The sequence below is a fragment of the Nyctereutes procyonoides genome, unplaced genomic scaffold (genome assembly GCF_905146905.1).
Source record: "Nyctereutes procyonoides isolate TBG_1078 unplaced genomic scaffold, NYPRO_anot_genome, whole genome shotgun sequence".
NCBI lineage: Eukaryota > Metazoa > Chordata > Mammalia > Carnivora > Canidae > Nyctereutes > Nyctereutes procyonoides.
The window spans coordinates 22,643,402-22,658,717 of record NW_026575131.1 but is presented as its reverse complement, the minus strand read 5'-3'; the positions used below and the strand labels follow the sequence as shown (position 1 = coordinate 22,658,717).

Genomic DNA, 15,316 nt, shown 5'->3' with positions numbered 1-15,316 from the left:
AAGCCCTCTTTTAGAACTATCAGCACTTTTTGAAATTCCTGACTTTATTAATACTGTGACTATACAAACAATTGCATAAGAGCTTTTAAGAACTTCAACTACTAGTATATAAGCTTTTAAACATGTTTAGAGCACTTTGTCCCATTAGTGGTTAGCCTCTTGATGTAGAATATACTAGACACTTACAAAATTTTATTTACAACAGCTCTTTCTTAACTATCCTGCTTGGCATGCAAGAATCTTTTATAGAAACAGTAACATAGGAGAAAAAAACTTCTCAGCCACTGGCTATTGCAAAATCAGTTACCTGATTGAAACTATAGCCATTCCAATTTGGATACTTTAGTGTACACTAAATTATCCTTAAAAAATGGAAACACCATATTTCTTTCCCATAACTTGTCCTTCTAAATAATGTATTTTTAAACTTTCCCCCCATTTAGTCTATTCCTGTTTTGCTTGTTACCACCTATGATTATGGAAAAGGAGAAAGAAAGCAGGTGCCAACTATTCACTCAGGTAAAGAAGACAGAAAAGGCACCAATGTGTGATTTCCTGATTTCTGATGTTCATGCCATGTCTATGCAAAATTTCAGATTCTATGCATCTAGTGACTACAATCAATAATTAAGGACTCTAGGAACTTGGAAAGAGGAAAGACCACTGGGATTGGAGTTGTCTGGACGATTTTTATGGAGGATTGGGACCTAACCCTGGCTTTAAAGATAGAACAGGACTTTGGTAACTGAGAGTAGGAGGGTAGTGTTTTGTAAGGTATTCTATAGAAGAGCCAACCAGAGCAAGGCACAGGGTATGGATGAGGATGTCTTATCAAGAGGAGTATAAAGAATCTGTGGCCAGTCAGACTGCATTACTAAGTTGGGAAGGGACAATGGAAGGCCTTGAATAATACAATAAGAAATTTAAGTTTAATCCTATAGTAAGTTTCCATTAGAAGATTTTTGAAGAGGAAATCCCTGGGTGGCTCAGCGGTTTAGTGTCTGCCTTTGGTCCAGGGCGCGATCCTGAAGTCCCGGGATTGAGTCCCGGATCGAGTCCCACTTCGGGCTCCCGGTGCATGGAGCCTGCTTCTCCCTCTGCCTGTGTCTCTGCCTCTCTCTCTCTCTCTCTCTCTATGTCTATCATGAATAAATAAATAAATAAATCTTAAAAAAAAAGATTTTTGAGGAGACTAACAAGATCAAAATTAGAGTCACAAACTAAACTTAGTTAGCTAAAACCAGAAACTTGTCATTGACTATCTTATTTATACAAAAAAATTTTTGTTCCTCTCTATATGGAAACTGGGAAGTATATGCACATGTATATATGCACATGTATATACATGGATTTGTTTATCCCATTTTTTTCCCTGGAAATACTGTTTTCTCTGAGTCCTATGCCTTCTGACTCTGCTTCTCATGGATACATACCCTTTTCCAAAGCACGACGCACCGGGGGACTGCCAGGAAAGCAAGCTATTAGGGTCAAGAAACTACAAATCCCAACTGACTCTCCAGAGAAGAGCCAGTGAACAGTTCTTCCATTCCAGAGTATCCATGGGACCTGGAGCTCACTTCACCCCTCACATTTCCATAGAGTGGAACAACGATTTGTTTCCGATACTGTGCCATGAATTACAGCTGGAGACGGAGGGAGAAATACTTAACACTTGTATAGTATTTATTATTATTGACCAGAAGAAAGCAATAGTAAAACAAATGTTTATGAAAAAAAATATTTTTAAACTTCTGCTGCTGGAAGCATGACTAAATGTTGTAATTACTCAAACTGATTGGAAGTAGAAAATGTCCCAGAATAGTAATTCTTTTTTTTCTCCTTCCCCATTCCTTGTCAGCTCCACCCCCCCCCCTTTTTTTTTTTGCCTCTGCCTTGACAAAATACTTCTATCAGATGCCAGCCTTGTTCCTGGTTCCACCACCTGGCTCCGGAAGTATGTTGCGGAAACTGTCCAAGCTCTGACCCGAGTCATTATCTCAATTCCTTGTTCTTCTAGATTATTCTGTTGCCATTTATGCCAGTTCTTTTGGCAGTTGCACCTGTGGAATGAAGTTGTTAAAGGGAAAAAAAATTAATGCTGGAAATTCAAGAGTTTGGCAGCAAAACTGACAAGACTTACATGCCTCAAAAGTTGCAGAATGGATGAGAAATTTGGGTCAGGGAGCCTCCCAAAGCATAGTAAAACAACAATAACAACCACATCCACCATTCCTTGGCCATTTAGTGATGCCAGGGACTGATCTAAGGGCTTCAAACACATGATGAAGCATATTGTAAAAACAAAAGAGCAGATGCTGGAGTCTGCCCAGTTCAAATCCTAGTACTGGTATTTCTAGCTGTGTGGTGTCCGGCATCAATTTTCTTAACTGTAAAATGACAGTAACTGTGTATCTAATGGACAAGGCTATTTTAAGGATTAAGTGATGTAAAACAAGTTAGTAAGCAACATCAATGCTTTCGAAACATTTTCTCATTTTATCCTACAATAACCTTGTAAAGAGGGGACAGGTTCACAGAGGAGAAGCTATTTCCCCCACACCTAATCAATGCCAGATCAGGATTTGAATCCATATCTGCCTGAACTTCCATACCCAAGCCTTACCCACAAAAAAATACCACCGCAAGAATATAAACTATATTTTCTTTTATAAACTGGTCTTTCCTTTTTGAAGCACATTCCTAATTTGAAGCTCAATGAAATTTTAAAAACAAAATATTATTTGGAGAAGCCCCAAGGGCAGAAAAAAATTTTAAAAGAGTAGCTTAAGCCTGACTGCAAATCAGCTCAGCTTTGTTTCATAGGAACAACTTAAAGATAAGGTAAGTTCTTAAACAGTTTCAAGTGGTGTTACATCTAGGAGGGACTTATGCATCAGGCAGGAACTTTCCGGAGGACACTGAAAAAGTGCAGAGGACGCTCAGAGTTTGTATAATAATGACTAAGAATCTTTCTCCTACTGTTCCCCAAATCCACCTGCCAATGTGATGAGCCATTTTGGCCATCTGCTACAGCCCCTCCTGCAGTCAGTTATCTTTGGCTGGAAAGATTTCCCAATATCCTGCCCAACAGGGAGGCTTCTGATATGTTGCTGCTGCCTGCCCAGCCTTCAGACCAAGGGCTTCTCCATGTGCTTCTGGCCCTCTCCCTCCTAGTGCCAGACTTCTTTCAGGATGGGACGGTTGTGACTGCACCTTCGTAGGGCTCAACCTTGGAGAACACCCAACAGAAAGGAACATTAGTGAGCCAAAAATACAATGCCAGGTATTTAAAATAATTACAGTGCTGCAACAAATAATTAAAACAATAACCCCTTGTTATTATTGAATGGGGGAAAAAACTATTTCATGTAATGCTCTTCTGGATATATGTTTATATGCATGGGAGGGTTCCAAATGAATAAAAATATTTTAAAAAACAAAATGTGGCACAGACCCAACATAGTAAACCCAGATACATATTGACACATTTAAAATATGACCAAGCTGGCAATTCATATCACTGTGAAAAAGACTGAGTTAGCTATCATTGGTCAGCTGTTTTGAAAAGAAGTAACAAAGTGGGCTTCTTGCTCCCTACTTACTTCTAAAACTTAACCCTTTAATTTATCTGTAATAAGGAATATTTTATAAAAAAACAGAAACTATAGGGGATCCCTGGGTGGCGCAGCGGTTTGGCGCCTGCCTTTGGCCCGGGGCGCGATCCTGGAGACCCGGGATCGAATCCCACGTCGGGCTCCCGGTGCATGGAGCCTGCTTCTCCCTCTGCCTGTGTCTCTGCCTCTCTCTCTGTGTGTCTATCATGAATAAATAAATCTTAAAAAAAATTTAAAAAAAAACAGAAACTATAAAAATAGCAATAAAATATGGGCAAATACCTTAGTAATCTTAAGAAGCCATCTTCAAGTAGAACACAAAAGACAGAAACCATAAAGGAAAAGATAGCTAGTTTCAATGTTATAAATATGTAAAACTTACAAACACATGAGAATCAGCTTGTAGTATTGTTAGGGGACCGCTTTCCCCTCACTTGTTGGTTAAAATTAGTTTAAGAAAAGTATGTGTGGGGGCACCTGGGTGGCTCAGTGGTTGAGCATCTACCTGCAGCTCAGGTTGTGATCCTGGGGTCCTGGGATTGAGTCCTGAATTGGGCTCCCTGGATGGAGTCTGCTTCTCTTTCTGCCTATGTCTCTGCCTCTCTGTTTGTGTCTCTCATGAATAAGTAAATCTTTTTTTTTTTAAGTATTTGTGGATAGCATTACATAGGGCACATACACATATACACTCATAGAGATGGGGGCAGGAAGAGAGGATCCATCTCAGCAGGGGTTATTTAATTTGGCATATTAAGTTGAATTCCTGCTCTCAGTCAAAACCTTGGGTGTCCTGGAAGAGATGAGGAAGGTCTACTTTGAGGAATTCAGAATCTACTAGGAGACCTACACTGTACCCATATGGGCGCTCAGCCTAAGGCAGAATGTGGGAGATTCTATAAGAGAGGTATAGATGAAGGTTTGTGGAAATATAAAGGGAGTGTATTCACTATTGATGCTTTGTTTGGTTTCTTTTGCTGGAAGAAGTCCTATTTGAGCCAAGCCTGTATGGGTAGATTTCAACAGATAGAATTAAAGGTCATTTGAGCAAAGGGTATTGAGGTAAGAAAAGAAGGTCCTTTGGGGGAAATATGAGGGGATGTGGTTTGTCGTAGGTGTCACAGAGTTGTGGTTGTCAGTGTGGTGTCCAAATATGCAGCACCAGCATCACCAAGGAACTTGAGAGAAATGCAAATTCTCAGACACCATCCAAAACCTATTGAATCAGGAACTCTAGAGATGGGCTCAGGAATCTGGACTTAGCCTTCCAGGTGATTTTGATGCATGCTAAAAGTTAAGAATCATAATCACACACTACAGAAAAGTTGTACACCATAAGCCCTTTTTCCCTCTAAGTATTAGGAAAAGACAGTCCCTACACTATGTAATTCTGGTCAACACATGTTCTTTCAAGAGGAGTTTGAAATGTTACATAGCTCTTTCTCATGGAGACTTCCTTTATAAGGAGCAAAAAAAAAAAAAAAAAAAGGCAGGAGAAAGTTGTTGAAGACAATTCATGAGAGAGGAGAGACAGCACCAAAATAGGTAACCAGAAATACAAGTAGATGTAAACTCAAGAGGTTGGCTGGGGGACAGATTGAATGAAGGTGCAAACAAAACCTCAATGATCAAAGGGGAGAGAGACATCTGGGGAGTGTCCTAGATTATGTGACAATTGAAACAGAAGGAGTAAATAAAATGGGAAAGAGGAGGAAATTGCAAAAAGATAGAATCCAGAAATCCTAAGGATGGAAGTCTTGTCAGTGAGGCAAAGAAGAAATGGCCAGAGATGGAGATGAAGACTCGAAAGTCTATAATGTCCCATTTCATAATTATAACTCCCAATATGTCATGGAGTCTTTTGGCTAAGGCTGCTTTTGATATTATTAAACAGAAGTCTTTTCAAAAGAGAAATTTAGCTGTGTTTTTAGGCAGCTGGGTGGAAGCAATCCCAAATATACACAGGTGAGCCCAAAGTGAAATTGAGTGAATGTTAAAATACCTTTTTTAATTGGCACTGAAGCTTGTGTGTGATATAAATGCATTTCACCTGGGTGAATGAAATCATGGAGAAGTAAAAGCCCCATCTGGGATGTTAGGCAGTGACTGGTCCACCAAATTTTTCAAGATGAAAGGAAATCACACATTTGCCAGGGAGAGATAAGCTTGTATAGGCATAACATCTGTGTTTTGGGCTGGTCTCATACTGACTCAGTTATTAACTTAGAGAGGAATGAATTTGTGATTAATTAATTCACTTTGTTAAGCAAGACAGTTTAAAAGCAGAGTTTAAAATAGGAACAAAACTAAGAATTCTGGGCAGCCTGGGTGGCTCAGTGGTTTAGTGCCACCTTTGGCTTTAGGGTGTGATCCTGGAGACCTCGGATCAAGTCCCACGTCGGGCTCCCTGCGTGGAGCCTGCTTCTCCCTCTGCCTGTGTCTATGCCTCTGTGTGTGTGTCTCATGAATAAATAAATAAAATCTTAAAAAAAAAAACCCTAAGAATTCTACAGGAGCCAAATAAGTAGTGCAAATGAGTGATACAGGCCAGGTATGAGGCAGTAGGGCATGGTGAAGACTGGGAGAAACTGGAGAGTCCATTATCTATCTCAAGGGAAAAGCCAATGCCAGATTCAGCTCATTAGTGCCATGCAAATGCAAGCCCAACGTGGCCAGATCTGATGTTTCAAGTGGTGCCAGATATGTTATGATGTGATATTTTAAATTTTGTACAATATTCCAGCCAAACACTACAGGCCTGCAGATTTGGCTGATAGCCTGCCAGTTCTCCATACCTGGCCCACAGAATACATCTCCCTTAAACTGATTAAACGGGCAGCTTCATAGAGGAGGTAGCATTTAAGCCAAGCAAGTGTACAGATTTTTCCTTTATTCTTTGCTATCAACTTCATTTCAAGGATCTCAGGCCAGAAACATGGCATGGGGTGAGAATAGGTATTGAAATGAAAAAATACAATTAAAAAATATAAATGGACTACTGGATAAGATATGCTCTAGGAAATGCAAAAATACTATTCCCAAGTCCGTAAGAGGAAAATAGAAAACTTAAAAAGGAAAACAAGACTAGCTAAGACTAAATAATGTGTAGGTATATTCTGGACATTCAAGACTCCAGTTAGGAGCATCAGTTTAAAAGAAAATCACAACATTTCAAAATTATGCTTTAAGTTTAACATCTTACTTGAAAACCCAGGAGTTTAGAGGGCATCTTTGTCCACCAATGAAGGAGGGAGTTAAAAACCCTAAAAACCTTTAGTTTCACTTTTCCAAAGTGAATGCTGTAATATGTCATTTGACTAGCTAAAAATATCCCTTTCTGCTGAGATTTTGCGATATCACCACCAATGGCATTTTCAATATTTCACTCAGCCTAAGAGGCACATTTTGTGACATTTCCAAGGCCCCCAAATCAGAAAACATCTTACAATCCATGGTGTTTTACAGTAGTTGACTACAGATTTAAACACGAGCACACCATGGCCTTCTACAATATCTGTGCTACCATTAACTACACACATGGATCGGATGTATTGCCATTTTTTTTAAAAGATTTTATTTATTCAGAGAGAGAGAGACAGAGTCACAGGCAGAGGGAGAAGCAGGCTCCATGCAGGGAGCCCGATGTGGGACTTGATCCCGGATCTCCAGGATCACACCCGGGCTGCAGGCGGCGCTAAACCACTGCACTACTGGGGCTGCCCGATGTATTGCCATTTAAAGTAGCTTTTTCAAGAATGACAAATTTGACACAATATGATGGGTATATAACGATCCTTTGTACTATTTTTGAACCTCTGTGAGTTTATTTATTTATTTTTTTCTCTGTGAGTTTAAAATGATTTCAAAAAGACTCTTTTAAAAAGATCACACTATGATTCAGCATGAAAGCAAAAATTTATTGTTGTATGTAGCAAGGCACAAAATTTGATCAGTGAGAAGCAGAGGGACATTAGTGGAGTGAATTTTTGTCAGTGAGATGATGAATTTTCACCTTTTGTAGAGCATCTTACAGGACTACGTGGATGAAGTTGTGGGACATTCTGTATCTTAAGTACATGCAAAGAGATGCCTCTTACAGGCCAAGCCAGGCAGTTAAAGCAGGAGAATTAGCCAATCCTTTGGAACAGATGAAAAACATTTCAAAGTAGAGGCTGATGTGCAAGACCATCATTCAAAAATCATGTCAGAGTTTACTCTGAAGCGTGTTTCTTTCGTAGTGGACATTAAACACAAACAAAACACAGCTTAAAATTGATAGCAGTTTAGAACTGATTGAAAATAGAAAATGTAGTAGTTAGCCAGGGATTGCGTTTTTGTAGTTATCCTCACGAATTTACTTTAATGTCTTTTGTTCTAGAAATCTGGACTCAAAGGTGAAGTATTCTCAGTTGACTAAAAGACAGTGTCCTGACTGGAAACTATAAAACCAAGACTGTAAGTTCCATGAGGTCAAGACTGTGCCTGTCTTATTCATTGCTGTCTGTCTGACCTCTGAAAGGACCTGACACGCAGGCGCACTACATAAATATGTGTTGCATTAATGAATAAATGAATGGGTAGAATGAAACAGACTCCAGGGTAAGCAGGCTTGCTCAGTAGAACACTCCCTTGGAAGGCAGGGGTCAGATTAACATCTGAACTTCATTCTCTCTTCTATTCTGAATCCGCAGGCCACCTCTAACGTAGAGTTTAAAAAGACTTCTCTTGGGGCACCTGGGTTGCTCAGTAGGTTAAGAGGCTGACTCTTGATCTCAACTCAAGTCAGGATCTCAGGGTTGTAAGAGAGAGCCCAGTGTTGGGCTTCATGTTGAACATGGAACCTGTTAAAGATTCTCTCTCTCTCCCTCTTCCTCTGCCCCTCCTCCCCCGTGCTCTCTCTCTCTCTAAAAAAAAAATAAATAAAAAGAAAAAAGAAAAAGGCTTTTCTTCACTCTTTTCAGACTGTTATCTTCTGATGGTACAGCCTGCCAGGCAGCTTGGATATGCTTTACAAATGACTGGTTACACGGTGACAGGGCTAGTTTCTCTCAAATCAACACCCCAATCCACTCCCCTACAGGATCTGGCTGCCTGGAGAAGAGCAGGTGCAGAAAGTCTTGATGTAGTACCCAAGGGCAGGCAAAGAACTCTTGCCCGACCTCAGAGGACCTTTACTGTTCTCACCCTGGCTTCTACCCTAGGAAGCATCAGAATCCCTCTATGACACAGTAGAAAGTCATCTTTGATTTAGAAGAATGGAATGTTGTCAATTCTGCATTCCTAGGAGATGGGAGTAAGAGACATACATCTGTATAACACATCTTGAAAAACTTGTGACTCTCTATGATGAAATAATACATGGACTATTTCAGCTGAATTATACACTAGATTTTAAAATAATACAGTTAATTTTCAATTCCCTGTGACCTTTGGACATACACCTTTCAGATACCATAAATACTATCATAGTAATGACAAATAAATGATTTCTTCAACTTATCCTGCAAGGAATAAGATATTTTTATGCATTAGCAGCAGTTAATTGGGAATGACTGTAAATATTAAAAACTGAAATAACAGTCAAAACTCTGGGACACCTAGGTCGCTCAGATGGTTAAGTGTCTGCCTTCGGCCCAGGTCATGATCTCCAGTTTCTGGGATTGAGTCCCACATCAGGCTCCCAGCTCAGCAGGGAGTCTGCTTCTCCCTCTCTCCTTGCCTCTGCCTCTCTCCTTGCTTGTGTTCTGTCTCTCTCTTAAATGGACAAATAATCTTAAAAAAAAAAAAGTCAAAACTCCATTAATTCATGGAGATGCTAACCTGAAGTTTACCATTTGTCTGGCCGCCTAAAAAGTAAAGGTAAATGCAATTGCAGGTAGTCTTTCTTCATCTATTAAAAAAGAACCAACTATTTTTAAACTTTCTGGAAGCACTCAGCTGTTTACAAATGACAGGCCTAACTTAGGCTTTGTTCTTGCTTATTTCTGCAGCAGGTTCCTAGAGATCTCTGGTCAGTTCTGCGACTGAGGTGAATAAAAGCTTGACCCTGGACTTGGAGCCGAAGTTCAGTGTCAACTCTACCACTTTCTAGCTCTATCTCCTATACATGTTATCGAGTTTCTCTAAACTTCAGTTTCTCTTTTATACAATGGGGAGAATAATAATACCTACCTCATAGGGTTTTTAAGATGATGAGTTAATTCATATAATGCAACTGGCCTATGGTAAGTGCTTAATAAACATTAGCTGTTAATATTATTGTTTCAAAGTTGTCTAGATTTATGTATGTATGTCTTTGGGGATAACTAGTAATTTACGTCCCCTGGTAATACTGATGGCCTTCCTCCAGTTGGTCACCATTACTGAGAATCTCCTTGTGTTAAAACAAGCAGGGGCTAGAGGTGGGACACACTGACCTGAGCTTGTTCACCATTTCTCCTTCCCTCTACTTACAGGTTTAAGATAGGCAACGTTGCTGTGACGAATGTCATTCAAGAGCTGATCTCTGGGAGTGATTTCCACCAATGGGGGTGGCCTATTTCTCGGCACTGGTTTGAGCGTTCTGATGACATCTTTGAGGTTGGTTTTCTCAGGTGGTTCTCTGGCCTCCGGCATCCGGGATTTGCGCTGGATCCTCTTCAGCTTCACCACTCGGAAGGAGTCAGGGTCCGTCCTGTACTTCGGAGGCTGGGATGGCTTCTTCATCATTTCATTCTGTCGACTGAAGGGGGCCACTTGGGGGTTGGGAGGCTGAGGAGGAGGCTGGAGGAACTCCTGCATCCTGGAATCAGGCATGGGTCCTCCCAACCTCTCCCACATTCCCGGTGGCAGCCCCAACCCATTCTCCAACATGGCTATCAACTTCCTCTGCTCTTTGAGTTGTTGCTGCTTTTGTTCCTCTTGCCTTTTCTGCCTTTGCTTATCCTGATTCCTGGTGAGCAGATTGGTTACCACCATCCTGGGACCTGGGAGCTCAAAATGGTAGCCCATCTTCAGGAGAGTGGTGTTTGCCTTCAACAGCCTGGATATTTCCATTTCAGCGTGATGGCCCAGCATGTGTCTTTGATTGTGAAACCGAAGCTCGGTGAGTGTCTCATTGAACTGGAGACACCTCATGATGGCCACAATTCCCTTACCTGTGATGAAATTGGACTCGATGTTGAGAGTGGTAATGCTTCTATTTTCCCGCAACATGTTAGCCAAGGCAAAGGCAACGTTCTCGTCGGCGCCCACATTCGCTAAACTGAAGGTTTTGATGTGTTTGTTTTTCTTCATCGCATTGACAAAGTCCAGCAACATCTCCTTAGGGATGTTTTCAATGTTGTTCAGGTTGAGCTCCTTCATGTCAGGGTCATTCTGTCTAACGCGCCTCAAGCTCCCATCCAGATCTGTTTGGTTTCCCGAAGGCCTTGCGCTCACCTTTAGAAAACTGGTATCTAGAGCTAACTTCTTAGGATCTAATTTTGATATTTTTTTCTCACTTTTTTCTTGCGCCTCTGGTCTGTCATTCTGTTTTCCAAATGCTTTCTTCACTACTTGTGGGCTGCTGCTCTCACCATTTCTGATCTGCTCCCTTGCCTCACCTTGCACTCCTCTTTGTGGCTTTTCAACACTCTCTTCACTGTCAGCCTCTTCTTCCTCATCTTCATCCTCGTCATCCTCATCTTCCTCATCATCATCCTCATCATCCTCGTCACCTTCATCTTCTTCACCATCAGCATCATCGGTTTCTTGGACATCGTTGCTGCCTTTTGATTCCCTTTTATTTGCAGTGATTTCATTGTTAAGCTTTTCTTTTAAATACTGGGACACATTTTTATTACCTCTGCCTACTTCTTCATGCTGCCCTGGAGTGTCCGCCTATAAGAGAGGTTTATGAGGGTTAGAACACATGGCAATGTAGAAATATGTGGCAGAGCAGTAGCTACTGGAAATAAGAAAGAAATGTGTTAGGAAATGAAAAAAGCAAGCACATGAATGGTGTGTCTAGTATTCCATTTGTGTGCATACACATGTATAAAAACACATATACAACATATAAAAGTTTATAAATGTATAGGGAAAAAATTCTGTTGCGATGTTTACCAAATTAATAGTTCTCTCTTAGAACGAGGGGGAACCATTAAGGTAACTGGGAAGAGAGCAGCACCCAGATGGCTCAGTTGGTGAAGCATGTGACTCCTGATGTCAGGGTTGAGTTCAAGCCCTACATTGCATGTAGAGATTACTTTAAAAACAAAAACAAAAACAAAAACTGAGGAGGAGACACATTTAGGGGATTTTCAGTTTTTACATTATATAATTCTAAAGTGTTTGAGTGTTTTTTTTAAATAAAATACACATATTAGTTTTATAAGCAAATATAATCTAAAGAAAGATGAACTTTTATAGCCATACTATAGATACGTACAGACACATTGACATAATGTGTATGTCAACTTTCCCTGAAAACATAAACATATTGTGGGAAAAATGAGAACACTTTGATACTCTGAAATAGACCAAAGACCTAGACTTGGATTTTTTTTTTTTTTGTCTCCTTAGCTCTAGGACAACTGCCCCGGGCTACTCCAAGGACAGGATCATTAGTCCAGTTTCTTTTGAAACAAGTGTCTAGGGGGCAGAGCCAGCCACAAAAGAGGGCAGGATTATACAAATACTTGGAAACAACTGCTTAGTCTAGAAAGGAAATTGGCAGTGTGTAATGAATAACACTTTATTAGATTCTTACCCATCAATTAGTGTGCTTTCCTATATACCTCACGTGTAACTCCTAAGTGTCATTTCAAAAGCTGGTGTAGGATTTTCAAGCAAGAACTTGATCTTCTTGCTCACAACATATTGAGTTTGGAAGTGACCCTTGGTAATAGTCATCCTTACCACCTTAAAGCCTTCACCACTGCATTTCTCATCGGTCCCAGCAGGGGGAGCCAATCATCAAGCTGTTTAAATTATACCAAGGGAAGAAAACGTGTTCAAAGTACCCAATTTTCTTTTTCTGAAATTTGCATTCATAAAGAATTGATTTTACTCCAATTGCATAATACAGCCACTCCAAATATCGGCAGATTTTACCTTAAACTCTAACCTGACCAAGCTAGCAATTTCTTAAGTTTAGTAAATGTTTAAACTCTTCTGACCACGAAACCATGGTTTATATATATATAAGTCTTCTTACTTACAGCCCATGTGATAGCGATGTGACTAGATCTATCTGTATCAACAGGTATAACTAAAAGTGGCTTTACCTGCGGGATCTTTCCCTTCCTTTTGCTGTGTCATTTTTAAGTGGAACATTAATAAAAGTATGGTGATATACAATAGGTTCATAGATTCAACTACAATTCTAGTTTTCATAGAAAAATATATTTAAGAAAGAACTGTCTTTACAACTCCTATTTAATAGCTATCAATTCCTAAATTCATTACCAATATCCAATAAACTGCATTAATATGGAATTTGGTTATTTAAATTGGTTTAACTGCAGGTTGGCTGGTGGGACTTCAGAAAGACTGTGATGCCCTTGCAATGGTATGTGAAATACTGCATATGAATGTATATACAGAAGAAGGGGTACAGAGCTTTCATCAGCTTCTTAAAGTAGCCTGTGTGCCAAAAAAAAAAATGAGTTAAGGACAAATGCTGATGGGTTACGAGTTAATTCATTAAGTACCATGTCTGTAGAATACAGACTTTCCTACACAGTGAACCCTACAGCCTTTCTTTTAAAAAGAAGACATTTACACAAAAATTACTGCTTTTCCTTCCCAATTATACCATGTAAGTGTTTCAGGAATTTCCAATCTGGCATAAGATTAAACGTTATGATTTAATCTAGCAGTGGCAACAAAACAAGACCAAACATGAAGTCTTGAGAGATGACAGTTGCCACATGCACACCTGTCGCTCAGGCCCAGGCAGCCGTTCCTCTGTTGTACACAAATCCCTGATTACCTGGGACGGCACAAAGGTGACAGGGACACGTTCGTCTTCCAGCATGCGTCTGGATGCCTTTTGCCAATACATATAATCCATAAGAGATTTATGGTCAAAGTTTCCCGTGGGTGGCTTGTCGGTCTGATCCTTCTGAATCATTCCCGTGGGAAGCCTGGGGTCAGGGGCCATGACCTCCATTTCCGACTGCAGTTTTTTCAGCTCTTCGGGGGACAAGTTGGCCAAGATTTCATCTTCATCAATCTCATCAAAGAGTTCTTCTTGATCGGAATTCCTGCTATGTTCTGACATGGTTTTTTCCTCTATGCTTTTCTCTGTTACTAGAAAAGAAGAAATAATCGAAGACTCTCAAAAGAACAAAAATCTCTCAAGGAGTTCCCCCAGCCAACAAGCATTCCAGGTTAACACTACTTTAAGAGATTTCCCCCCGAGAATCCCAGTGGTGCACGCCGCGCAGCTAGGGGTGACTGCAGCTAAGCTCACGCCGCGTCTATATTAAGTAGGGCTTGGCTGGATAGGGTCAATTTATGGAACCACTGCGCTGCTCTCATTTTGGCAACTTGAGTCAGCTGCGCAAATCCATCTGACATTTCAGGGCAGCTGCTGAGGTTCGCCAGTGAGTAACAAGTCTAGGGAATCTCTACAGGAATAAAATTAGTGCTCTTCCTCTATACAGTCATGCCCCAATTCATGCAGCCCATACACATCAACCCCAACACTACAGGGGAGACCACTTTTTTTTACTTAGATGACCGAAGCAACTTACAAGATTTTGGAAGGAAGATCTCACCAGCGACTTGAGTTGTACTGAAGTGAAAATTCTACTTGAAGGTGGAACTTGAGCTCTCGGGGCTTCCCTCTTTACTACAGAGTGACTCTGAAAGCAAACCTGCACACAGCAGAGCAGAGGTCTGGCTATGTTACTCATTCCCTGTGTAAGCTGAACCTTTGCAAGACGATGTCCTTATTTGCATCTAGATCCTGTGATCTAACAGATGGGGACAACCAGCACTTGGACTGCCACGATAAGTGAGGAGTTTCATATTTTAAACAATTTGCTTTTCTTACTAAGTATCCATGAAGCTGGAATAAATTAAACTGGATCGCAAATGAAATGCAAAACAACTCCAAACTTTGTTACTGTATACCCTTTCATAATTGCCAACTTTGGGATTTTATGAATATAATGCTTAGTCAAGCATTTAATGCTTATTTCAATGCTTAGTCAATGCTTATCTATACATTTATTGCACAAAAGTTAAGATAACACAAGGAAGTATAAAGAAAATAAAAATTTACCCTATGTCACCACTATGAGCTACCACTATTAACATTTTGATTTATCATTCCAATCCATTCTTCTGGGCATATGAACTAAATAATCTTTTGTCATCTGTTGTTTGTTTTTGTTGTTGTTGTTGTTGTTTTGACTTACAAAATCAGGATTTTTCCATAGCATTTTTTTCTACTACTACATTATTTTTAATAGCTCTCTGTTAAGACTTTTTGGATATATCATGATTTTCCAATCCCCAATTGTTGAATATTTGGGCTATTTTCAATTCTCACAAGCACACGGAGTTAATAAACATTCCCTGTAGCTAAATAATTATACACATGTAAGGTTATTTCCTTAGGAAAAGGTGAACGCATTCTAAGAAATGAAATTGCTAGGTACAAGAATATGAAGAAATGGAAGGCTTTTGGGACTCCTGGGTGGCTCAGTGGTTGAGCACCTGTCTTTACCTCC

General features: G+C 40.1%; 1 protein-coding gene across 2 annotated transcripts; it reads right to left on the bottom strand.

Moving 5' to 3' along the window:
* Positions 1 to 1,677: 1,677 nt before the first annotated feature.
* On the bottom strand, positions 1,678 to 14,452 carry LMOD3 (leiomodin 3). Of its 2 annotated transcripts, XM_055342759.1 has the most exons (4): positions 14,333 to 14,452; positions 13,567 to 13,886; positions 10,065 to 11,471; positions 1,678 to 2,060 (listed from the first exon to the last, which is right to left on the bottom strand). In XM_055342759.1, the coding sequence occupies exons 2-4, from the start codon at positions 13,855 to 13,857 to the stop codon at positions 2,034 to 2,036; spliced, it is 1,725 nt and encodes a 574-aa protein (XP_055198734.1). In that variant the 5' UTR covers positions 13,858 to 13,886; positions 14,333 to 14,452; the 3' UTR covers positions 1,678 to 2,033. The 2 variants fall into 2 exon arrangements, with proteins under 2 accessions (XP_055198734.1, XP_055198732.1); XM_055342757.1 differs by lacking the exon at positions 14,333 to 14,452 and having other exon boundaries at positions 13,567 to 14,058.
* Positions 14,453 to 15,316: the final 864 nt, after the last annotated feature.

Coding starts and splice junctions, on each gene's coding strand:
- LMOD3 (XM_055342759.1), bottom strand. CDS start 13,857: ATGTCAGAACATAGCAGGAATTCCGATCAAGAAGAACTCTTTGATGAG. Junction 11,472..13,566: donor TCACCTTTGTGCCGTCCCAG/GTAATCAGGGAT, acceptor CCTCTCTTATAG/GCGGACACTCCAGGGCAGCA. Junction 2,061..10,064: donor ACGTTGCCTATCTTAAACCT/GTAAGTAGAGGG, acceptor TTCATTCCACAG/GTGCAACTGCCAAAAGAACT.